The sequence below is a fragment of the Aptenodytes patagonicus genome, chromosome 1, assembly GCF_965638725.1.
Source record: "Aptenodytes patagonicus chromosome 1, bAptPat1.pri.cur, whole genome shotgun sequence".
NCBI lineage: Eukaryota > Metazoa > Chordata > Aves > Sphenisciformes > Spheniscidae > Aptenodytes > Aptenodytes patagonicus.
In genome coordinates this window covers 54,723,261-54,749,247 of record NC_134949.1, presented here as the reverse complement: position 1 = coordinate 54,749,247, position 25,987 = coordinate 54,723,261, and the positions used below count along the sequence as shown (strand labels likewise).

Genomic DNA, 25,987 nt, shown 5'->3' with positions numbered 1-25,987 from the left:
GGCTGCCCAAAGACGCTATGGCTCTCCATCCATAGCTCAACTGGACACAGTCCTCTGCAACCTGGTCTTACAGGACCAGCTCTGAGCAGAGGCTGGCCCAGATGACCTCCAGAGGTCCCTTCCAACTGAATTACTCTGTGATTCTTTGAATACTACCTGCCAGTCACTATGGCAATCACCCTGAGAAATATCTTACACTGTACATTTTATTTATTTTTCCCCCAAAATATCTAAGTATAAATCTCAATGCAGGAAACACAAGCTTATGCTACAGCAACAATGTTATTACACACCACTGGCAACCAGCACCACATGCAGTCACATTATATATGGCCATATAGTTTAAGGCTGTTTCAGCTGATAATGGAAAGGAGCAAGAATCTGCAAACCGTTTTCCAGAGAAGTGGTTGTCACCGCACAACCACCACACCAGACCAAACAGGTATGGTGGGGGGGGACTCGGGACATAGCAGTAGCAGGGATGCATCAGATTGTGAGCAGAAGAGTTTTCTCCTTCATCTTTGATGACGATTCCTTCATCTTTGTAGGGTTTGGTGCCCTGGGGAAGCTGGCTCCCCTGAGGCTGCTTCCAGCACCCCAGGAGGAATTCATTTCAGTGAAGCTGGGTTTTTCTGTTAGGTCAAGAACCTAAGTAAGATCTCTAGATTCCCTCTGCGGTCTAAGGTGGGAGAGGCATGTTCAGAGGACAATCCATCCCATTAACCTTAAGACGCCTCTCTTACAACAACATCCATTTGACTGACTTTAAATTGTGAGAATATGGAATTAGATGAATCGTGACCTGGAGGTGCCCACCCCTTCCCCTTGGCCAGGATGAGGCGTAAACCACAAGCTGAGAGGTGAGCATTGCCATTACAGATCTTTAAAGTGGTGGGGATTGGCCTCACACCAAGGGATGCCTGAGGGTGGTACAGGGCCCACATCAAGGATGCCTTCTCCTGTGGCCCCTTGAGCAGCTGGGACAGGGGACAGGAAGAGGTCTGCTTCAGCTAACAGCTGCTCCTTGGTGTCCCCAAGGCTCCTTGAAAGGAAGGAAACAGAACATCTTTCCCAGGCATTTCTTGGGCTTTGGTGTTCCCCAAAGAGGGATTATATTCTTCGTAGAGGTGGGCAGGCAGGAGCAGAGAGGAGAAAAATGACTCCCTCAAGGTCACCAGTGGTGCAGGGGGCAGAGCTGGGAAGAGAAAGACATTATTGTTCTCCTGCTCCAGCCTCTAACAGCTGCCAGCTCATGTTCAAATGATGGGAGCTGCAAACATGCTTTTCAGACCTCTGCTTCTGAGATTAATTCACCTGCAGACCAGGTGCTTATATCCTTGTATCAGCACCTATCTCAGAGTCTCTTTCTGAGCTTGCTTTAACACTGCTTTCCTGTCCAGCAGCCTTCAGTTTGTCCATTCTCTTGCCACCAGGTAATCTTTTGGGGCAAGTGGGGAGATACTGAAACCAAGAGACAGTGCAGTATTTGGTGCCTATGCCAAACGGAAGATCATAGACCTTGGAAATGAGCTGAGAGTTGTCTGCCTCTCCCTTGTGGCTGTTCTTCCATGCCAGGAGGCCCCGCTCCTCCTGTGTTCCTGCAACAGCAAAAATAAGATCGTTGTGTTTAAAACAGCAGGTGTTCTGAGCACAGCACTACCTTGTGGGCCTCACACCCACTTCTCAAATCCCAGCAGGCCCAGCACAACATACAGATCCCTTGCACTTAAACCCTTCTAGCTCCAAAGCTCTTTACAAAAATTCACTAACGAGCTTCTAGGCAATACCCGTCTTTCTGCAACAGCTTCCAGATAAGCAGTCTTCTCCACTGCTTTCCACAGGAATCAAGTATACCAAGACAGGTTTTCACAAGCCATGGGGCATCCAAGAACTGTTCAAAGGGGGGGTCATACAGTGCTAGGAAAGCAAGGCTGGATGTTAACTGCCCAGATACTGCAGAGTGGGGCAATAAGCTTTAGCTAGCAATTACTAGTCAGTCACAGGCATTTACCCTAGCCAAGGAATTGCTAAGTGCCTGTAATTGTTGCAGCGGCTGAGTCCCTCCTGGGAAAGGGAGTGAGCGCACCTGGAAATTCTGCCTGGAGGAGCTGAAGATCAAGGCCTACAAGAAAATTAATGAACCAAAAGGAGATTGGCTTTCCAAAAAGCCTGAGACGGTAAAAGAATCTGGTTAACAGAGTGTCCTTCCTGCTCTTTTTCTGTAGCAGAAAAGAGGGTTTCCTCTCCTATTCTTATGCCATCCCTCCCCAGGCTCGATGAAAATCAGAGGCTCTTTGTTGTCTGTGAGGGCCAGCTGCAGGTGCTATATCCTATCTTTGGTCATCAGCCTTTCCTACTGCTTTCCACTGCTGTGGCACCAGTTCAGCCTCAGTTTTAGCAGCTCTCATAAGGAGGCATGCGCTGGCTCCTTCCACTTCTTGTAGTTGCCTTTCTCTCTCCTTTCAACCAGCAATATGGCTCTAGGCTGGCATTTTCTCTAAAAGACATTTTTCCCAAATAAACCTTTTCCTCAGACTGGGTTGTTCCTGAAAAATGAGTTCGTTTTTGATAAGCTGCTGTTTTCCAACCGGAGACCATTTCAGTGATGTCTCCTGTTCCTCTCCCCTCTCTGGGAGGAGTTCAGTCACATGGTGTTTCATGGTTGCCAGCACAACTCCTGCCCATAGAGCAGTAGTCATGAAGACAAAAAATACTAGGAAACAAACCCTAGGGCAGGCACAAACTAGTAGCTTAGCTCATTTCAGCAAATCCTACCTGGAATGGTGTTATCAAGGATAAACCCCAGGAGTCCGCCCACGAACATGCCAGTGGTGAGAAGCACCTGGATCACCTGGTCCAGCTGGATGATTCCTAGCAGAAAAACAAAGCTTTGGATAGCGGTGCAGAGACGCATGTTTGACCAGCAACATACCCCGTGCCAAGAGGCTGCAAGCTGCATGCTTGTTTAGACAAGACTTGCAAATCCCAAAGCAGAGCTTAAGATTTGGCAATGCAAGGGAGACTGATCTCACTGCCAGTTTCAGACCTACAGTTCTATTCTGCATAATTATTCACTGACCCAGCTGCTGGTGGGCAGGAGATGACTCATGAGTACATTAAGAGCCTATTAACAGTGCAGACCACAGCACTGTCCCAGAAAAAGCAGCCTTCTGCTCCAAACATGTTCTGCACCTCCATGCATAACATATAATGACATAACAGTTCCCTACAAACGCATGAGCTTCAGTTCCCAAAGAAATATAGGTACATTTAGCATGGGATTTCACCACAAGTTAATCGGTGTGATATTTCTCCGTGAGGGCTAATTGACATGAGCAAAATAGCCCAGTGACATAGAGCATCTGAGAGACCATCTATAGAGCATGTGGTTTGTGGGCCCAGCTTTCAACAGCCCACTCAGCATGCCATATATACCTTAAGAGAGGACACTACAGTCTTTGTGACAAACACATTAGTCACACGAGACACAATGAGGGCATAACTTGGAGGACTGGAAATTTCAATGAAGTGAACTTGATGGAATTTAGTAGAAGAGTCTGCTCTTGTGTTTTGGAAGTACAAAGTTTTATTGTGTATGAACATGTAAGAAAGCCTCATTCGTTGAGGTCTTAATCAGGATTCAGTCCTGGATTTTCTCCTGCCCAAAGCCCCATCCCAAGAATGTGTCCCAAGGAAAAGCTCTGCAATCCTTAGCCTGACAGGAATCTGGCGAGGTGCAGTCACTGATCAAGAGCAGAGATTTCCACACCAGAGCTGTGCATCAGAGCAAAGGGCAAGAACAGCCCTCTCAGAAAGAAACAGGCAATAGTCACCGAACAGGTTTCAGGATTTTATCAGGAAAACCTGCATTTTAAAAGATTTCTCTGAATCAGCCTTTGCTTCAGTTTTATGCTACAAAAAATGCTTCTGATGTCGCTTCTTACCTGTTTCCAGCAGTGTACTATTTTTGCTTGCCCAGTTGGGAACCGTGAGGCCAGCAAATACAGAAAATCCAAAGACAAAGATGTTTCTGGAGGAGTTCATATCTGTGTACTGTACAGAGAAATTGTATACATTACATTTGGAATTACCCAAATCTGTTGATTACTGTCGTGTTCATGAGACATGCTCGGATATAAACACTGCATGCAGGAGTGGACCCAGGCAGCAATCCTGGTGCTACTGGAGCATTAGTCATCCTGCTGCCCCTGGTATCAGCAAGCCCTGCCCCAACCAGGGAGCCCTCTGCAATTTAGTCCCTCTGGGTACGTGCCCTCATCTTCACCTGAGGAACTGTCAACGCAAATGTTTGCATTTGCTGCAGTGTGGTTATACCTGACTCAGCCTGGTAAGAACCTGACTTGAAACCAAAGTCCCCTTCCCTAGGGATGAAACGGCGCTCGCACAGCTGTTACCTGCAAATTGGAAATCCCCACTGCCGTGATAACTCCAAACATCACAAGGAACATGCCTCCGATCACAGGGGTAGGTATGCTGGCAAGCATCGCTCCGACTTTCCCGAAGATGCCGCTCAGGAGCATGGCACAGGCACCAGCAGTGATCACCATTCGACTCCCTACCTGGGGCAAGAGGAAGAGGAGGCAATCACACACCGACCAGTGCAGAGAGGCGAGGGATGGCAGGCTCCAGCGCCAACCTGCCAGGCAGGGGTTGCACCTCGGGCCAAAGCACTCAATGGCATGTTCAGTCACAGGTTCAGATGCAGCCACCGGTGAGCAGGGATGCTCGCACTGCACAGGAAGCATCTGTATTTGCAGACTAGTAAATATTTATCATGAAAGGCACTCTGAGAGCAAGCATGGATCCACACCTATTTACCTGATGCTATCCTCTTTCCTACTGTTGTCAGGAATTTAACAGTTTGCTGTTAAACAAAAAAATTATTATTAAATTAAGAGCACAGTAATTCCCACACACAGCTTTGCTCTCGCTCCAGCCTAGAAATGTCTTGACAGACCCACAGGCTGGAGCTGCAACCACCCGGTCAATTCACTGGACAATCTTTCCACCAGGGTTTGGATTGCCATCTAAAAATGGCTTTCCACTAGGTGTCCCATACCGATCCCTCCACTCCCTGGAGACCAAGATTCAGGAGAGCAGAGCTGGCCAGGCCGGCTGCTTTGATCCCAAGCTCTGGGATCTGATATACCTTTTCCATGGTCAACAAATGGCTAATAAGAAGCCGGGAAGTCTCTTGGTCTGTCCCTATCTCTCATCACCCATCTAGCTTCAGTAAAACCATTTTTTTTCTCTTTTTTTTTTTCTTTTTTTTTTTTCCCCTAGGAAGAGCCAGGGTGGCCTTTTCTTGGTTGGGCACTACAACAAAGATGGGATGAAGCACCAAGCCATGCCTTTCATTCAGATCTGTTAGAGCATGTGAATAGGAAAAAAAAGAGTATCTGCCAAACAAAGGGATGAAAGAGATATTTACAGACTATAGAAACTAAAAAGAAAAGCAGCAATATTTATTAGATTTTCAATTCAAGATATGACTTGCACCAAAACTTGGACAGCTTAAAGAATCATGCTAAGATTTACAACATTCGTGTCTTAGGCAGGGAAACTCTGTAATCCTCTGCAAACATTTTATAGTTCAATTAAATATTTTAATCCCTCCCTTTAAATATCTAAAGAATGTCATATTTACAGGAAGGGCTTTTTGTGAATGCTTTCAACAAAAACATTTCCACTAACTAGTAGTGTCTCTTTTTAAGTATTTCTTAAACATGTCCCTTTACAATATTTTAAGTCTTACTTGATTGTGAAAGATAAATGAAAAAGATTTGGTGGGGCGTTTCAAAATAAAATCATGCATTGCCTTCAGGTGGGCTTTTTATATTCCTTGGCTTAAAACCTTGGGACATCATTACCATTAAAACTGTAATTTAATAAAAGCCAACAGATTTATTTGTTCCAGGATTAGAATGAAGCTTCAAATTCTTAATCTGCCAAAATGTCAAATTACCCAGTATATGGAGTTGGCCTTAAAGGCAAATTACCTAATCCACTGATACCACAGCTGTGAGCATATGCTGCTAAAGCCTCTAGTTTAGAGTTTGTTTCAATTATGTCAGGAAAACAAGAAAATCAGTTCTTATTCTTAAGGTCGAAGAAACCGCACAGTTCCCTACTATCTATATGGTGACTCTGAGGTCTTTACCTCTCCTTAAAATCCTCCTCTTCTTTTCTTGGAAATGAGAGCTCAGCACTGGCATGCTGGGCTTGATCAAGCAGTTTAAACATAGGTGCCTGGTGCCATTTAAGATGTTGCATCTTGGCAGCTTCCGGCAGCTTCTCCTTGCCCCTGTGGATATCTGAGATCTCCAAAGATGTTTCAGGTAGCGCTGGACACCTCTGTTTAAGCAGAGGAAACAAGTCCCTTGCGTTGCCATTTGTTATGGAAAAATGTGTTTCCCACGTAAAAAATGAAATGAAATCTGCCTTGTGCTCTCAGCATCCCCATCTATCCCAGCCAGAGTCTTTACACTGATTTAAGGTTGACTGAGATGAGACTGTATTTTCTGCTCTCTTAAGTGTGAACGAGGTGAGCAGAGGTGGGATCTAACGGAAACGTCTCTCCTGAATCAGCAAGGATGGCATGTCCACCTGAAGGACTTAGCGTACATGGGGAGAACATGTCCTATAATCTGATAATTATGAGTCTGGGCACTTCTGCACTATGCTACATCCCATACACACAATGTATGCAGCAAACTACACGTCAGGAAAGAATGCGCTCAGGTATATGGTCAGTATGCACAGATTTCATAGTGACAAGGTACGTGTGGTGACAGGCTAAACTGGACTCCATGAAGACATCCAGACAGCCCTTGCTGCTGGAAGAGGTCACCTTGGTCAAACACTAACGCTTCAGTCTGTGAAAAATGGTTATTGTGAGTGAGGTTTATAAAATCCAGTGAAATAAGCAATATTATAGAGTGGGAGCCATAAGTCAAATTCTGCATTTATTTACTGACTCACAGCTCTGCTGACATGACATTGCTTATTTGACAATGATTTAAAAATGTTCTCCAGTTGGCTGCTGGATGTACCCGTTCCCTGGCTGCAAAGCTTAGTGAAAATCTATGATCTGGTTGTCAAGCTGATCTCTGGAAATTTCTTTCCCTTATAAGAGCAGTAAGAGACTCAAGGGATTCACAAAACTTTATAGAGAGGTAAAAACATAAACCTTTGCCATCACATTTTATAACCCCAAAGAAATAGTCTACTTGTCACATGATTGCCATCCTTGGGTTATAAAAATTCTGGAATTTGGAGCCCTATTAAATAGTTTCTTTTTCCCCCTTCCCTTCCCTTCCCTTCCCTTCCCTTCCCTTCCCTTCCCTTCCCTTCCCTTCCCTTCCCTTCCCTTTCCCTTTCCCTTTCCCTTTCCCTTTCCCTTTCCCTTTCCCTCTCCTCTTCATAAATATATTTAGGAAGACAGACAGACAGACAGACAGATAGTCTTTGATAAAGTCAGTCCTCAGGAAGTTTCCAGGTTATCTCAGATGTGCTCTCTTTAGTCTCACCTAAGCCAGGTGCCATGAGTAACAGCAGCGTGCACTCGTCCCATATGCAGACTACAAGCAGAGAGAGAGAGGGACTGACACCTCTGTTAGGTGATTCGTAGTGCTGCTGAGGTGGTCACCAATGTGCCAGGGCACATTTTTCTGGCATGCCTTGCAGGACGTGGGCTAAGATCACATCCCAAGTCCAGCACATACCCATGTGCACCACTCCTTTGTACATACACCCCTGGGGGAAACCTCCAGGAGGGCCAGGGCACCACAGCCACCCTGCTGCAGCAAGGCTTACCTTGGTGATGCCCAGGGCCCCCACATTCTCGCTGTACGACGTGGTGCCGTTCCCCGTCCCCCAGGCACCGGCCAGGAGGCAGCCGATGCCTTCTACCCCGATCCCACGGCTGATGGCATGCTTCGGCGGCGGCGGGGCCCCAGACAGGCGGGCACAGGCGTAGTAATCTCCCACGGACTCCAGCATGGAGGAAATCACCCCGGCTAAGATGCCGAATATCCCAGCCAGGCTGACGGTTGGCACTCCCCACTGGCCTGCAAGTAAAGAGCTCGGTTCAGGTCAGTGGGGCACGTTTGCCCTGAAATCTATTGCGGGGGGGGAAGAGCAGCGAGGGTGCTTGTGGGTGTTTGCCTGAGTTTTGGCATTTCATCTCCCCCAGCTAGCCATAGGCAGAGGTGTAAGCTGGACCAGGGAGCAGCATGGCGGGATGGGGAAAGTGGAGGCAGTGGTACCTGGGTAAGGCAGCCGAAACCAGGGAGCCTGGGACAAAACATCCCCACGGGTGTCCGTCCGGGCCAGGTGGCCGTAGGCGGTGGGGTCTGCAGGGAGGACGTCAGTCACCGTCAGCACATAGCAGAGCAGCCAGCTCAGGGAGAGCCCCAGCAGCACCTGTCCATCACATGCAGCAGTGGGGTCCGGTTAGGGCATGGCTGCGTCTCCGGCACAGTTGTGGGGGACAAGGTGTCTCCCTGCCTGACCCTTTCCCCTGCACGTGGGATGGAGGCAGAGGGATGGGAGGGGGTCCTGGTGGCCGTCCCTCCCTCCTTCTCTCCCCACATGCAGAGCCATGGGGACCTTCTCCCCCTGTGCCCCCTTGCCGCGCAGGCTGGGCTGGGAAGCACTAATTCAGCTGGACACGAGTGGAAAGAGCCCAGGCAGCCCGGGGTGGGTGAGGCCGGTCCCTCTGCCACGACCACTGGGTCTCCGGGAACCCCAACGTACTGGGAAGATCTGGAAGAGGTAGACCGGGGAGAGGTGGCACTTCTTGCCTCTCTGGTAAGATGGCAGCGGCACAGGGACATCTTTCAGGTACTGAGAGAACAGAACTATGAAAGAAATAGTCCTAGGAGGAGAGAAAAACAGACCATAAGACAAAGTGGGTGCTGAGCTGCCCGCCTGTCCCCACATGCTACCTGAGGACCCAGACTCCAGAGTACCCCAAGAACCAGGCTCTCGGCACCAGAGGGTGGCTCCCCACTCCAACAAGCCTGGGGTGGACATGCTTTCCATCATACTCTACTGACAGCTCTGCTGCATTTGCAAATATTTTTTTCCCCTTTTGTTTCAGAACTGACTCCCCAGACGATGCATCACTGAGTATGACACAGTGGCCAGAGCTTAAAAATGATACTTGAGTAAAAGAAAAACGTCAGAGATGTGCAAGGTCCAGGCAGGCTATGTAGGAAACTGTCCCTGAACCTCTGTGTAATTCAGATATACTGGAAATACAGGTTTCATTGGTTTCCTGATGTCAGGTTTACCTATGCTGCTCTGCAAGCAGCAAAAAGCTCCTACATGGCACAGAGAAAAGAAAGATTTTATTTGTTTGTGCAAGTCCCTGTTTTGAAAGAAAAGAACATGGTGAGACTGTGGGGCTGCATGTAGCGCCCACAGAGCCCTCCCCACCAGCCAAAAAGGGGGGAGCACGACCCTCCAGTCTGCGAGGGCTGTGTGGCGGAGGGGTCCTCCAAGGCAGAGGTGCTCACCTGTGCCCCTGGCAGCACCCGCGGCTCATTCTGGTGAAAGCAACCATGAGGTGCAGCTCCTCTCCCACCCCTCGTGTAGGACACATCTCCCGCGAACGGCAGCACAGCTGGGTGCACTCACAGCAAGCCCTGTCTGCCCCCGGTGTGTCTTCCCCCCAGAAAGAGCAACCAGATGAAGCTGGAGGCTGCAATATGCGGCGAGAGGGCAGGGACTGGGCATCCCACCTTGACTGCTGAGCTGGTAGAAGACCTTGGACATTTTCCTCCTATGTTAACCAGGCCTCTGAAGGGCTCCTCATTCTTTTATAACAAATCTGAATTGTATACATTGAGTGAATTAATCCGGATAGGATTTGGTGAGAAATCAATTGCACCAGTTGAAGTGCACTGACAGTGCACAGAAAACTGGTAGTTTTCCATGCATGAAAAGGTGACAAGCTACAGGTGCAATATTCACGGGTAGGCAGAATACCAGCAGTGCAAAGGAAACGCTAACCTCACCTCTCTGCAAAGACACACTACAACGTACAGCCAAAGGTTATCTATCAATCACGATTCAAAGCACTGAATGACTGGAGGCAGAAAGTCTGAGGAGGAACTAGTTTCCATTTGTGGTTTCTAAAGCTACAGAGCCCAGACAGTCTGCGTCAGTGTACATTTTGTGAATTTGCATTAACAAAGGTGCTTGGCAGCCTTATGAATCACTGCAGAGCCCTCGTCTATCTCGGGTAGGTGTCACTGCTTATTATTCAGGTTGCCTGACACATTCCATTAACAAATGCTATTTTCAGCTGCTTATAATTCTGCCTAACTTTACCCATTCAGGATGAAAATTTCCATGGAAAACGTCTGCCTCAGGCCAAATATTTCTGGAAAGATATATCCCAAACCTATTTCAAAGAATGATGTTCAGGAAATAGATATAGTATATAGCCTGCGTTGAGAAGGTCATTTTGCCTTGAGCAGTAGCAGGGTCTGCTTATGACCTGGAACAGAAATTTGAGATTTAGTAGAACTTGTTCTTTGGGGTGAGGGATATTGCTCTTTCTCACAAAAATCTGCTCAACTATGATCAGTCTGTAACAATGATTATTCATCCCAGGTCCCAAGCAGTCAGCAGAAATATCTCAGGCTCTAGTATTTGCAGCCCATAAAGATTCTGAGCTTTCTGAGTACGTCCAGGCCTTGCCCAGTGATGCACCATCACCAGGGAGCAAGTGAGCACGCACTAGACCAGTTTCTTGAGGCAACAGCAGGTATCGCCCATCATGGGAGCTCTGGAATGTGATGGGGCTGGACAGCAAGGCTGAGACCACATGGCTCATGTCTTCTGCCTTCTCCATCACCCTTCTCCCCCTTTCCCTAATGGCACCCGTGGAGCATGGAGGCAGCAAAAGAGGACACAAACTCAGACAGCCCAAAGCATGATGATCAGGTTGGGGCTAAGGTGTCTGAGTCACGGAAGAAAGGACTGGGATTAGCACGGGTAAAGATAGTAAAGAAATGAACAAGACAGAAAGAGTGACCAGAGTTGAGAACAGGGACACGGGTTGGAGGGCTGCGACCCCACTAATGGAGTAGCACAGTTGGGCAAAGAGGTCAAGTGAGGGACTGAGGTTAGGAGCCACTGACTGGAGAAAGGAGGCAGAAAACAGAGATAGTCCAGACAAGGATATAAATTTTGAAGGGAAAATTCAGACTGGCTAAGAAAAGGGGCTAGGACAAATCATCAGAGCTGGAGAACAGGACAACAAGCCAGAGACGTGGTGGGAGAAACAATGGTGAAAGGAAAGCTGGGGGCAGGCAGGGCTTGGGGTCATAAGGGGTGCTGGTGAAAGAAACCAGTTAAGTGAGGAACTGGAGGTGGAGAAGAGGGGTGGCTTTTGGGGCCTGGGAGGGCAGGTGTGGGGAGGAGAAGAGAACCTGAGGGAGGTGAACTGGAGCATGTCCCCACAACAGCATGCTGCCTTCCTGGGGCTGCAGTCAAGCCTCGCCCCTGAGTCTCCAAAGGCAACTCTGAAAGCACTAGCAAACTGATGGGAGCCCATAGAGAGGATAACAACCTACTCCTGTTGCATGTTATCCCAAGTTGAAGTCTGCATTAGGGACCTGAAGGTGCCAAATCTGCAGCGGAACCATGCAGTGGTCTTTCTACTTTTTGAATTCATTTCTGAAATACCAAGGAAATCCTGCCACCAAGCACACTTGTACACTCATGCACAAGGGCATGCACACAAATATCCCTGAAACAGCACTCAATGCTGCAAAGCCACATGCACAGAGATTTCCAGAGCCCCCCAGGCCCTCTGTGGAGAAAAAAGTTCCTCCTCTTTGTGTGAAAACAATACAAAAAGCACCAGCTATTTTAACTCAAGGAATACCTAATTCTGAGTGCTCAACTTTGTCATTTTAGGAATGTTTTTTTAACTTAAATAATGGGTGTGTAAGACAGTATGCATAGACAACTGTGATGGAGACTGTCCCCAGGAACCACACGTGAGAAAGATTTGTTTCTCTACTGACCTGTGAACTTTACATTTTCACAAAAATCAGATTTTTTAACTCATTTTTGGGTTTTGCTTTGTTGCTGAGGGCTCTAACCTCCAGGGGAGGGAGGGGAACTATGCCACACTGCTGTCTTGCACAAGCCTGCCACATGTTAGTGCTCAACAAATAAACCTCTAACCCAGGGAACCCTGCTACAAGACTGCGACACTTGATTTCCTGTTAGAGGTAGGCAGTTTGTGTACACTCAGCTTTCCCATGAGGAAGTGAGACTTACATGAACGCTATGCCCCAGTGCTGCCCAGCCTCATCCCCAGCTGAGTCAAAGAGAGGTAGCGCAACCAAGGTGATGGTGGGAGCAATTGTCAGAGGGCCAATGAACCTCATCAGAAATCCGATCAGGCCAGAAAATCCAACGAAGATTTGAAAGCAGGAAGCTACAATGATAGCTCCTTGCACCTGGAAAACGGAGGAAGAGAGCAGAGGTTGAAAGGAGCTCCAGCTGTGGAGACTTTTCTTCATAAATCAGTGCAAAACCAGTGTGAGAACCAAGCTCAGCCTCCAGTGATGGACCAGCACAGAGGCTTCCCGCTGACTACAGCAAAGCCTAGCTGAGCATTACATGTGATGAAGGACCACCAAAGTACCAACACACCAACTCCCCCCTTGGCTGATGGATTTAGTCCTCAACAGGGCTAATTTTGTTCCAGACACCCCCTCCTCCCTGGCCTCTTGGGCCACTCAAGCATGCATCAGCTTCCCTGCACTCTCTCTTCCTGCTCCCCCAAAACTCAGGGGAAAATCTCTTGCCCCAAAAACGGGAGCAGAACCATGGTGTCCACTCATCTCCCATCTGTGAAGGGCTTGGGGCATTTCAGCACGCTGGTAGGGCAGGTGGGTCATTACAGTTTCTGGTTTTTTCTATCAGTTTCCCTCCGGGGACACATTTATCACCCTGAACTTTCCTGTGTTTGACAACCACTGCTAAGTAGCCAGTGATTACATCCTGAAATGCCGGTTCGCTGCTCACGTCACTCCAGGCAGGTGTAGGGCTGTTCTCTGCCTTCACAGATTTGGTGATAAACCCAGGCTGGGTCCTCTGCGGTGCTCAGCACCTTCCCTCATTCCCGCTCCAAGGAGAAGAGGCTGGGGTGAAGCACCCAGCCTGAAAGGAGAAGGCAGCACTACCCTTGTGGCAGATTTACAAGTGTCAGTAGGGAGGGCAGCCTGTGCTGCACAGCAAATCCTTCGTGAGCTCACGTTTTCCGTGTGCTTTGCAAAGCACCCCAACGTATGGATTGACAGAGGCAAATTTAGTCACCTACTCTGATAAGGCAACAGATGTAGGACAAGGCACTGAGATCCCTGACCTTTCCTTCTCTCTTTTGACTAAGAATGCACTTTTCCTTAATATTTACAGTAAGCTCTGCCCTCACATTTCTTTTTACTAGGTTTCCTGTGCTTAGACAGGGTCCCTTCCTTGGAAATATCTTCCCTCCCTTCCTTCCTCAAGGCTAACCATGCTTCATGGAGAAAGGATCTGGCTGGACCAGTGGAGACTTTGCAGGGACCATAAATCTCCTGAGGTCTGCATGTCCCCTGTTCAGCAGCAGTGAAGCATCTGCTTTCCTAGTGGAGACTACTGGATGCTTAGGAAGCTGCAACAGCGTGAGGGCCAAGGTCCATTGGGGATGGTGGGTTCTCCAGCACTGATGGCCCTACCATGGTCAGATGCTTTTCTGAAAGCAAACAGCCCTGACACAGAGCAGGTGTCACTGAAAATGTAATATACCTCTCGCATCCGTGTCTGCCAGACTTCGATGAACTCTGGTGAAGAGGCATTCACCAGGGTAGCATTTTGCGTCCAGGCAGGGCACTTCCACTTGGGGAGAGACAGCATGGCCAGCGTTGGGGTCAGGAATGCAAAAGTGCCTCCTTGAATAATAGGCAACCTGGAAGGAGAGCAGAGGGAAAAGATGACGAGCAAGAATGCTAGAAATGCAGATCCATAGGGGTGAGTGAAAGGAAAGTGAAATAAATTTAAAAATCGATCTGCACATGGCCTCTGTCAGTATCTTTTGAAATGTTCTGGCAGGTCTCCATCACTGACCATGGGTGGGCATTGCCGCCCATTGCGCTCAAGAGCAACATAGCCGGGACGAAGAGCTCAGGTTCAAATACTGCCAATGGAGAGGCTCATTGGTGCTGGAGTCAAACTCTGCTACCCTGCACTAAGGAAAAAGTTTTCCTTCTAAGGTGTGACTAGACCACAGAGCTGCACAGAGTAAAACAACAACAAATGGAAAAAACTGGAGGAGGGGAGAAGACTAAGGAAGAAAGATAGCAAGACTCTGAAGAAAAGCTTAGTATCAACCTAGGCCCAAATCTTTCCAATATTTTGTTGCTTTCTCTGTCCCCTTCAGCTGCCTCAGTTTTCTTCACAACCTGCTCACGAACACAAGGACATGCACTGGCTACTCCCCATGTCACAACCATCCTCAGACAGAGGGCAATGGAAAATGTGACTTGGCTTTTAGCACAATTTTTTAAAGCTAATGGCTCTGCCCTGTTTCCACCAACACTGGAAAGGAGACCTGCATGGATGGGTCTGAGCGCACTGGCTGGGTGAGACCTTGGCTCTGCCCCCACGCCGTGTGTCTCCTGGCTTAGAGTAACTCTCACTCAGGAAAACCCTCAGGCTAGCAAGGAGCTGGCTCCTCCAGAAGCTCTCAGCACTGGCTTCATACAGAGCTTTGTACAATGGAGCTGGTGCTCCTGTGAGTTACGTCAGCTGCTTCTCCTTCCACACATGGAGAAATGGAGACAGAGACCTAAAAGGCCTGACTGGCTCTTCAAAGCCCCGCAGGCATTAAGCCCCCATTGCAGTGCAAGTTGTTTTGACCATTCCTCTAGCGTGCTGGAAAAACCCAAAGCTGCCCGAGGGCGCAGGCTGGCACAGCAGCTCTGAACCAGCTGAGAGAAACCTCCGAGGTGCCTTGGCTTCCTCTCTTTAGGAAGTGCCCCTTGGAGCAGCCCCCAAAGCAACCTTTCCTTGCACCAGGAGCTCTCGTGGTGCCTGCTCAGAAAAGCAGCGGGGCAGTGAGCCAGGTGAGTGCTTTTGCAGGGCACGGACTTCCCTGAACCAGAGGTATTTCCACCATTCTCTGGAAAGCATTGGAAAATAAGAGACAGCATAGCTGTAACAGCACCACGTCTCCGTCACCAAAACAAATATACCACTGCAATTACATATGCCTTGCACAACCAAAGCACTGTCAAAGCTTTGCCAGTAAGTTATATTTGAATATCAGTCATCCGTGTAGTCACTTATTTACTGCATTTGGCCAAATATGCTGCAGTCTTCAAAGGATTTTGCTGGGCAAGGCAAAAAACAAACAAAAAGAAACAGAGAAGGCCCAGTGCCACCCCTGTTGAATTAACAATAGATTAACAATAGATTTATAGCTCCCGCTGGCCCTCAAGCTACTTCACAGCTAGTGCTGGCATGGGTGGGCTCAGAGCAAACTGGGGTGCCGAGGCAATGCATACGTGGCATACTGAGCTCTTTCCAGTGGGGTTTGCAAGAGGGAAAGCTGCAGGTTTAGAGAAGGAAATATTATGCTCTGATCACCACTACACGATGTCCAAGCATCTGCTAAGGGGGGCTCACCATAATGGCAAGCGACCTGTGTCTCCCCTCAGGAGCCTTTTGGATAGTGTCTCCAGTGACCGACTGGGACCCGTCACTCCTTTTTCATGCTGTGTAACATGACCGAGCTGCAGGTTGCAATGGGTCGGGCTTTTCCCTTGGCTACTGCTTCTGGAGGGCTGCTTCTGAACTGCACTCGCTCTTGATGGGAACCTCCCCATCTCCATGGCCAGTTCCCATCCATTCGTTCATGTGCCAACATTGTCTTTTAGCCAAAATGGCTTCTCCCTGCCTGATACCCCCCCCATTTCTCTCCCAGAGTAGTTGCAGGCTGCAGCCGTACCCCTCTGAGCCACCACTTTGCCAGGCTAACCAGGCCAGCCTCTGTAAGATGAACGGTCTCCCTTCCCCATGACACATTAACAGATTGTCTCCATACCTCTTCTCCTCTGAATTAGTCTTTCTTAAATATGGACACCAGCAACTGTGCAGAGCGCTCAGCTGAGGGCTTCCCGGGGCCTCGGAGAGTGGCATGGATGTTTTCCAGGAAAAAGCATCCCCTCCAACTTGTATTTACCACTTTCCTGGCTGTCTTGTTGGTGACTTATGGTTATCAACTACTACAGGGTTTCAGAAAACAGTAAAAGGAGAAAAAAAAAAAATCTTCTTCCAACTCAGGCTTAGTTTGCCTCCGGCCACACCACAGGCTGAGTCCCACCTTTCCGGCAGGAATGTCCTCACACAATATAGTTGGGGCCAGCAACAAGGCAACTGCATCCTCAGCACAGCAAAAGCCATTCAAGCTTATCCTACGGGAACAACTCCTTACCACTTAATTTGTTCCTCATTTAGCTATTCAGCCATGGGAGACACTCCCTGCTACTCTTTCATCCTCAGCTAACAGAGAGCAGGGGACAACACAACTCTCAGGTATTCACCGAGGCATTTGAGGGGTGCCTGGGAGGATTCCAGCCTGAATCACACAAGCAGCCACAGCTACGGTCATGCACCCCAGCCTGAATTTAACCAAACTGAGAAGAACCAGATTCTCTCTTTTTCATGGCCAGGGTGTCCCCCCTCCTCCACTAATCTTGTAGGGATGTAGAAGGGGAGCATCCTCCGGGGAGAGGTTTGCCTACAACCACTTCCTAAGACAGATAGAGATGGAAAAGCTGCACTGGGGAAAGAAACAGGAGGAGTAAAAACATTTTGTGGAGCTGACAGTTGACCAGTGATTTGATAGTAGAAGAGTTTTAACCAGGTCCCTCAGATTCGGAAGCCAAAGAAGGTGTGATTTTTGCCTTTGAAACAAGAAACACAGGTTCCCACCATAATGGAGGAAAAAACAGCCTGTGGAAAGAGAGAGGCAGCCCAGAGTTATGACAAGGGGAATAAAAGAAATTTTGCAAGGCCAGCAAAGATACAGGGTCTTTGTGGCAAGGGGGAGCGCTTGCAGTCATGTCTCTTATTAAGTACTTCATTTTCTGGGTAGTGAATGGCAACTCCATATTCATTTCCTCACCACCAGCTCTTCAACAGCTCAGCAGCAAAGAGGATTTACCTTGCTTACTTTCAGATTGTGCCATGAATCCCGGAGCATGGGAAGTGGCACCACTTAACAGGATGTGCTGCAGAGTTCCTCCCTGGGTCCCTAAGGGGTGGCAGATGGGCTTCAATTCCTCCCAATTATCCCCAGCCCTAGAGTTTCCTAAGGGATCTGTGCTCCCTTGATCCCAGGCCCAGATCAGAAGGGTCCTGCCTCAGCTGGAGGATCCCTGGATAAGGAGCAAGCAGATATTGTTTACTGCATGTTTCAATGCTTTATTATTTTGCAGGACAGATTCCTTATAAGTCCAACAAAAGGTGCATCAAGTACCAGGAGATGCAAAAGTCAGAACTTAGCCATGCAAAGCTACCACATACAGCGATTTCAGGATGCTTTGGCATCTGTCCTGATTGCCCAAGCGTAGCAAATGACCCTCACTGATAGTAAACTCTACAGCAAACTGGTGGCCAAGCGTGTAGTAATTGTATCTACAAACTTCTTGAGTGTCCCATTTCTCGCATTTGGCCTACCTGACTCCAAAGAGGACTTGCAGCAGGGTGCAAATCCCTGAGACAAAGAAGATGGTGCTGATCAGGTGGCTCTGGGTGAGGAGGTCGTGCTGGAGGCAAAGCTCTTTGGAGAGGATCAGCGGGATGGCTACGAGACCTCCCATGGCTGTCAGGAAATGCTAGGAGCCACAGAGAAAGACTGGGTGAAGAAGGACACAGAACTGGTCGTATATTATTCCCATGTTGTTGAGGGAAATCTAAAAGTAACTCACAGATTTGTGTTTGGGTGATACTAGTATTACCCGTTCTCTTTTTTGACAGCTTTACTGCTCTGTTAGGGACTGTTCCAAGGCACCTACAAGAACTACAATGCACCCCCACAAACTTCTCCAACTTTCCATGCCCAAAGACCTTTTGTAGTGCTCTGGACTCCCCAGATCACTGTCAGATGCAACCAGTTTATTCTCAGCACCTGCAGACAAAGCTGATGGGGCTACTCTTCCAGGAATATGGGGACATCCCAAGATAGGGGGACAGAGCGATCAGGCAAAGTGAGTGCAAATGTTTCAGTCCATCTCATTTGCACCACAAAAGATAGTATAAAAAGCTGGCAAATTGGAGCTACCCATTCTTTGCTATCAGTAGATTTTCTCATACAGTGCAATTACAGATAACCATAAAAAGTGGATAAATCAGGCATTGCATTTTTCTGCATAGTCACAGACATATTTCTACAATGACCTTCAGTTAATTATTAAATGTGAAAATATTTTTTCAAACTTACTTTTGCTTCAAATATTAACATTAATTGTGGTGAGCAATGAGCAAGTCAAGGTTGTTTCAGTTGGTATCACTTCCCAGTTCTTGCCTCAGAGCATAGGACACAGTGGTGGAATTGGAGGCACTCAGAAACTCACTGTGCTCATTAGAGGCATGTTTTATTAAAATTATGATGTAGATGTGTTCAGAAAACCTTGTCTTAATACATTCTAAATCTGAGATGACCGTTTAAAGAAACAAAGTACAAAATGCCCACCAAGCTCCAAGCGCAGTCCATCATTACCTTAACTACTCTGAGGTCTCTCTTCCCTGAGGCTCCGTACCCAGTGTGGCATTGGTGGCATTGGGTCATTTAACACACCTGGGCACAGACACCAGCCAAAGCAGCGTGGGCCCTTCTGCTTAGTTTTTATGGCCATGGGAAGGCAGAAGTTCAGAAGCTTTTAGACATTTGGCTAACTTCAGCCGAATTATCTGACTTGTTCTTATTAACTGTTTGGCTCCGGCCTGGGGACTCTGCCTTCCCCTTTGCACTTCAAGGGGCATGGTGTAGCTGGGGGCACAAGGATAACAGTCGATGCTCAGGAGGTGGTGGGAAGGACTTGAGGTCACCGAGATCCAGCCCCACAGCTCCAGTCATGCCCAATGAAGGTGAAGCACTCCCAAATTCAGGTTTTACCCCCATTAATTGGCTGAACGGCCATTAAACTTCCACCTGCCCCCAGCCTCCACCTGCTCCCCCATCGCACCTGAATGCCCAGCAGGATGCAGAGGTACCAGGGGGGCACGTCTGTGACGGTGTAGGCAAGCTTGCTGTCGTCGTGGCCCATGCCCCTGCCTTCTCCTGAGCCCCAGGCAGCACGATCCGGCAAGGAGCAATAGTGGCTCCCACCTTCACCCTGGCAAACAGGAGAGACTCTTCATTAGCCACAGCCCAGCCCCGCAGGCACCCATCAGCCGCCTCTCTTGCAGCTGCGCTCCACGTCTTGCAGGAACACCTCATATGTAGCTTTCAACAAAGGCAGGATAAAAAAGAAGAGCAAGGGCGGAAATTAAAATGGAGGTAAAAACACCTATGGAAAATTTTTATATGCACATGTGTGTCTAGACCAGAAGAAACATTAGAGGATGTCTCAGCCTCAAAGGGACATCTGGACAAAGTGTGTTTGTATCATTAATGTCTAGCTAAGGATGGAGAAACTGCAACCAGCAGCAAGAAATAGTGTGGAGTGGGTTAATCAGCAAAAGCTGCACTGTCCCCTGGTCTCTGTTCCTCCTGGCTGTCCCACCCAAACAGCGTTTTAGATAAAATATGCTAAGACAACTTGGACGCCACTAATTACAGAGTAGAAGCATGTTTTATATTTCATTTTCTTAAGTCTTCTCTTTCCAATCTCCTTACACTCACCTTTACAAATGTTCTGCCTCGATAAACACACCTGCCCTTTGTCTTACTAGAAAACCTCGCTCCTACGGAGGAACTGGGTGAAACACAGGGACACCAGAGGATGGGGAGTCCTGGCGTCCGTTTCAAAGGAGCCAACTCAAAGCAGGGCTACCGGGGTGCTGCCCCAGCTCGGCCACCTGCTGTGGGGAATGGCACCCCATGGGATGCCCCAGGGCGGGGGCAGCACCAGGGACCGTAAACAGCCTGGGGACCTGGGGCCTCAGGGAGGTGGCGGGGGCTGAAATAGCTCCCCAGCTTGGATCCCCTCCCAGGCAGCCAGAAGCCCCAGGGCTTCCCAGGGAGCTGTACCTGGGAAGGTACCGCCTTGCAGAGTTTATTTGTACAAAGACGCATTTTGCCAAGGAAAGCAAAATATTGCTTTGCTTCAGTTGCCACAGTTTTTAAGCTAAGTAAATGCCCTGGTTGTCCACTCCTCCTTCCAACCCACCCTGACCCCTGAGCACACACATGCACATGCACACACACACACATTGCCTGGGCACACAGACACCCTATGTGCATGTGCACACGCGCGCACACACACACATCCACGTCCCACCTGCATGTACACACACACCCCTGCACACACACGCATGTGGTAGAGGGAGGCTGCCTGGGAAGCCACAACGTTTTGAGCCAAATGCAAAAGCTAATTAAGATCCCAAACCATTTGCTTCATCGATCCTTCTCCAGCCAGCGAGCCCTTGGCATGCCAGCAGCATCCCACGCCCTGCTCTGTCAGGCAGACAGAAACCTGCTCTCAGGAGGAGCTCAACCAGTTTGTCAGCACCAAACTGCTTTTTTTTTTTTTTATCCTCCAAGTCCTGCTGGAACCTGAAGACACCAAAATGCCCAGCAAAGTGAGGTGGCTGCAATAATGCTCATGGCCTACGTACTGATGGAGGCAAACAGCTAATGCTCGGTCAGGGAATAGGGATGCAAAATTGATGTTACATTCAGTTGTAAATTTTGCAGGTGTGGCAGATTAAACCTGAAGGACTTCATCATTTGCCTGAAACCTCCAGGTTTCCATTGTAACGGCTGAGTCTCCGAAGTCCCATTTTAGGTCACACTGTTGAAAATGTGCTATGTAATACTTTTTAAACACAATGTATTTATCCAGCCTAGCCAGGCTGGGAGCATTACAGATACTTCAAAATAGATAGGTGAAGGCAGAGTTAATTCAAACTGAACTCAGGCATGAACTTCAAGAGCAAAAGGCATTCCTGAATAACTCCCTGTGGAGACATTTTCATTTCAGAACAAGAGAGCCTGAGCCATGGATTAACGAATGTACGGCAAGGTACTTAAGACTGCCCGTGCACAGAGTTATTTGGGGACAGCTACTCCTGAGTAACACCACGGGTAGATGAATACTAAGCTAGGAGGACAACAGTAAGCTCCTTTCCTTGCATTGCAACTTTTCCCGTGTTAACCAGGAGGCATATTCTAGCTGGCCAGAGCCTGTGCCAGCAACAGCCCCACATGACCATCACATGAATGCCTGACCCTCCCCAGCAGCTGGCGGGGAGCGAGCAGGGTTCAGTGGGAGAAGGATGGAGTGGAGATAACAGGATGAGAAAGGACCAGAGGCAATGGGCTCAAACTGAAACACAGGAGGTCCTGTCTTAACATCAGGAAACACTTTTTCTCTGTGAGGGTGACCAAGTACTGCACAGGTTGCCCAGGGAGGTTGTGGAGTCTCCATTCTTAGAGATATTAAAAAACTGCCTAGACACAGTTCTGGGCAACTGGCTCTAGGTGACCCTGCTTGAGCAGGGGGATTGGACAAGTTGACCTCCAGAGGTCCCTTCCAACCTCAGCCAGTCTGTGATGCTGAGATGCTGACAGGAGGACAAGGCAGGAGCAGTCCGGCATGGGAACAAGGAACCACTGCTGGTGGTGCTCAGCCCAGTTGCTCCTACAAATTCAGGGGACCAGGATGCCCTCCGTGTGCCTCAGTCTCCAGACAAAGCATCAGGACCCTCAACAGCATCTTAAATAAGCACATCAGGAAGGGGGTCAGAAACTGAGCTTCTTGAACCACAGGTAAAAGACTTCTGTCTTCTACCTTCTTTGGGGTGATTCAAACCAGAGGAAGTCACAAGCCTGATCTGCATTATGGGAGAACAGGTAGAAACAGAGACCGTTAGCAATAGCAAAAGAAAACATCTGCATCGCTCTGAGCACCTCCCTGAGGCTCTGTCTGCAGCTGGCACAGCACCCTCACTGCTCACAGTGAGCTCACCAAGAGTTATCTGAGAAATGGGAGACCTGGACACCAGGAGGTTAAATGCCTCCTCCAAGGTCCCCCAGGTGGGTGGTCTGTACTGTGTACAAAGACAGTGTCAGGATCCCACTTTCACACCTGCTGTCAGAAAATAAGCAGCTCTTTTAGTTTCTAATGGAGGTGACCCCTGCCGTCAGATAGGAAGGGGGCTGCTGTGCCCCTTGCCCTATGGCTGTTATAGCCCGCAGCATTTCCAGTGTGCTGCACACCCCTGAATTGACACATCATTTACAGCTTGTACCACCGTGCTGTAACCCTACAGGGTGCTCTCCCTTGCTGACTCTCAAATCCCTTTTTCCACCACCTCTCTGCCAATTTACCCCACTAGAAATAGACCCAGAAGACAAAGAAACACACTCTTTACTAGACTAAATTTCTATTGTAATTGTACTAATTAATACATAAAATGCTCTACCCAGGGACACAGCCACAAGGAGCCATGAGCTCGCTTGCTTTTCAGTACAGATAAACTTGCACTGCCATTCATTTACATGATCATTTTAGAAATAATGGAGAGAAAAGAAGTGAAAAGGATGCCAGAGAGTAGAAAGTATGCTGAGTCTGCAGCAGCAGCAGCAGGCTGTAGTGAGGAAATCATTCCTCGGATTCCTGTTGCTAAAGGAGCCGAGACAGATATTTACCACACCAGCATCCTTGCAGCCAGTCCAAGTCCCCTGGCTTTCCTTTCTCCTCCTTTCGCAGGGCTCGCACCCATTTACGCAAGCATTACCCTTCAGAGAAGAACAGACTCACCACGAAGTTGGGGTTATCTAGCCCGTTGAGCTCTTTGTCTGAAGAGGGGGTCATGCCTTCCACTTTCCTTCACCGACTGCCTTGAAAAAGACCAGTAAGAAGAGGAAAGCCTCCCGAATTGCCACTTGTCCCAGTCAACACAGCCCTAAAGAAACGGGATGAGCAGATGCAGAAGCTGGACTTCGGGAGTCAACCAGCACTCAGTCCTAGCTATTCATGTGAGCCGTATTGCAGAAGCATTTCCTTTCCCTTGGCTTATATAAGTGACTCCTTTTCTCCAGCTGATTAGAGGACCGGCATTCAAACCAAACTGGAAAGCAGCCCTTCCCTGGACTGACTGACTCAGTAACTGATGGCAGGAAAAACTTCCTCCGTAGGTAAAGATGTGAGAGGGTATCAGAGAGGTGAGACATTTCCCTGTTTTCCTGGCATGGCCCTGAAACTTGTTGCTTCATTATTGATTCAACAGCAACTTGCATTTTCCGTGTAGGGTTGAGCCTGTTTGAAAAGCTTTGTGCTGATATTTAGAAAATTCAATTTCTAGATGGTTTCATTTATTCTGCATGTAAACTGCTGTGTATTTTGGCTTAGGTACAAATGTCGTCTTCTTGTATGATAATCCTATTACAACATGAAAAGAATGAGGATTTTACTGGGAACCTATTTAAGGCAGCAACCAATAATCAAGTCATCAGAACATGACACCAGGGAGGTATAAAAGACCTAAGATTGAAAAAGGACTACTTCAGGCCATCTGATTATCTCCACTGTGGACATCAGAGTAGACCTGTTGGAATGAAGAGTTTAACAGTACCAGCCTCTGGCAAACAAAGGGTTAGTGCCATAATTTGGAATCTAAAAGGAGGTTACGAAATAGTACAATGTACATGTTAAAGTAGAAATTTATGGATGTAATGTGAAGTGTCCCAGCTTGGAATATCCTGCCCTTGGAAATAAGCAAAGCATGTAGGAAGTCTCTGTGTGCATGCAAATGTCTGTGTACATCATATGTGTATGTACATGTGTATATTTGTGTATATATAACAGGATTAACAATAAATTACTAAATTGTGAGGCTTTTCACAGCAAGGAATTATTCAATTAGCAAAGATGCATGCTTAACCAGTAATGTCGTCAATTAATAGCAGCCTAATCAATTGTATGAATGGCTTTTAGGAATAAATCGGCAGGCATCCACCTGTTCAACTCATTCATGATGTGTGAGGAATGAAAACAAGAGAAAATACAGTATGGATTCCCTTTAGACTTGTGTGTCTGGCATATCTCCTGCTATCAGCCAAGCTACCTGTCCAGCTGCTCTTGTCAGTAAAGTTTATGCCCCTGGGGGCAGAAGCAGCCAACTGACTGTTAAAAGCAACTAATCAAGGAAAAGCTTGGAGACATGGGAGACCCAGCTCAAAGCTTCAGTCTCGACCCCAAGTCTCCTGTACCCACAAGGAGAGCCTGGACCATCCGTATCCTGACTCTCCTCACAGGGTAATTTTGTCTCTTATGCTACATTCCTCCCTGAAACTCAAAGTCTTTCTCAGGCCATGTTTCATAATGGATCAACTTATAATGCCACCCTGAGATACAAACCCGAACTGTCCCTGATTATGCCTCCATGACCAAGGAGCTTCCTGCACTCTGTAGGTGTCCCCACTGAATTGCAGTTGGGGTGGCACCAGCGTGGCAACTTCCAAGGCCATACTGGTAGATACAGATGTGGCAAGTGTCTGCCACATGCAATCCCCAAAAAATCTGGGTAGTGACAAATCTGAACGTGCTGGCAGCGGAGGGCGCTGCCAGCAACTACGGGCAGGTTTGGTGAGAGAGTCCTCCCACTGACTTTACCCATCTGCAATACAGGCAGATGATACATGACCTTCCTTTGCATTCAGTGGGCACCTCTGAAACTTCCGCTGCATCTTAAAATAGGAGTCCCAAATGGGCTAGATAAAACAAATCCCATTTCTTTCCCAAACTATGAAACAACCGAGAGTGACTGGCACAGATGATGTCTAAAGTTGAGTGAGAGGAGTCCCTCCCTGTGTGGCTGTCCACACATTACCCAGGGAGGTGCAGACTTAGTGAGTCACACCAAGCCCCTTGCTGGGAAGGCAGGTTCATCCACAGCGCTCTCACAAACCTATGGCACTGACCCCCAGCAACTGGAGCTGGGAAAAGATGGGTTTAGAGGGAACTCAGGGCTATGAAATAAAAGCAGTGCGGTACAGAAGAGGCGTGACATGGAGACCTTGCACCAAAAAGAAATGGAATCATCTTCCTGGAGAACGGTTTGTTCTTCCACAGAGCTAGCCCTGGTTGGTTTGTGTGAAGGATGGACTAGGAAGAGAGCTAAGCAAATGACTTGCAATGAGTAATTTAGTCACAAAATACCTCTATGCCCTTCTGTCTGCAGAACCTTCTGCACACAAATAGGATCACCCATGGTCACTGACTTGAAATTAGTACTTCCGTGTTCAGTAGTGGAAGGTTGGCTTCTGCAGAAAAGTTCTGCACTGTTCACTTTTGGTGAGCCCAGTGCTTTTGGTCTTGGCCTGCCGAAGTGCGCAAAGACTATTTCCCATGAAAACTAAGTCTCATCACTTAAGTGCAACCAGTGCAACACACTGCAATGTGCCTGGGGTATATGACAAACTTCACCTGAGAGAATGTTTGATTAAAACACAACAGGGGAACAAACATGACCCCTTAAATAAATTCCCTTAACTAGTCAGGGATCATTGCTTTCTATTTTTGCACCAGGATCTCTATGGCACAGCAAGAAACCGAGTGCAGAGTCCCAGCCAGAGTCCCCACCTGTGTGCTCGCCCTTCCCCCTCCCAAATCTCTCAGTTGCCTTTTCTCATCCAAAGGACCTGACATATAAAGACAACTGAGGCACTGAGGCACATATCTACATTCCTGTCGCCAGTTCCCCATGTAAGCAAAAGCAAACATCC

The 25,987-nt window shown here is 48.1% G+C and overlaps 1 protein-coding gene across 1 annotated transcript; it reads right to left on the bottom strand.

Moving 5' to 3' along the window:
- Positions 1 to 1,329: 1,329 nt before the first annotated feature.
- LOC143155715 (solute carrier family 23 member 1-like) lies at positions 1,330 to 23,075 on the bottom strand. The gene is made up of 12 exons (XM_076328675.1): positions 23,022 to 23,075; positions 19,281 to 19,430; positions 17,773 to 17,930; positions 13,840 to 13,999; positions 12,325 to 12,506; positions 8,779 to 8,899; positions 8,289 to 8,445; positions 7,837 to 8,090; positions 4,416 to 4,580; positions 3,945 to 4,053; positions 2,776 to 2,871; positions 1,330 to 1,598 (listed from the first exon to the last, which is right to left on the bottom strand). Exons 1-12 carry the CDS (start codon positions 23,073 to 23,075, stop codon positions 1,330 to 1,332), a joined length of 1,875 nt encoding a protein of 624 aa, XP_076184790.1.
- Positions 23,076 to 25,987: the final 2,912 nt, after the last annotated feature.

Excerpts from the sequence above, each read along its gene's own strand:
- LOC143155715 (XM_076328675.1), bottom strand. The coding sequence starts at position 23,075 with ATGACCCCCTCTTCAGACAAAGAGCTCAACGGGCTAGATAACCCCAAC. Across the intron at positions 17,931-19,280 it reads GCATCCTGCTGGGCATTCAG|CATTTCCTGACAGCCATGGG; the intron begins GTGCGATGGGGG and ends TGTGGCTCCTAG. Across the intron at positions 8,446-8,778 it reads ACCTCTTCCAGATCTTCCCA|GTGCTGCTGGGGCTCTCCCT; the intron begins GTACGTTGGGGT and ends TGTGATGGACAG.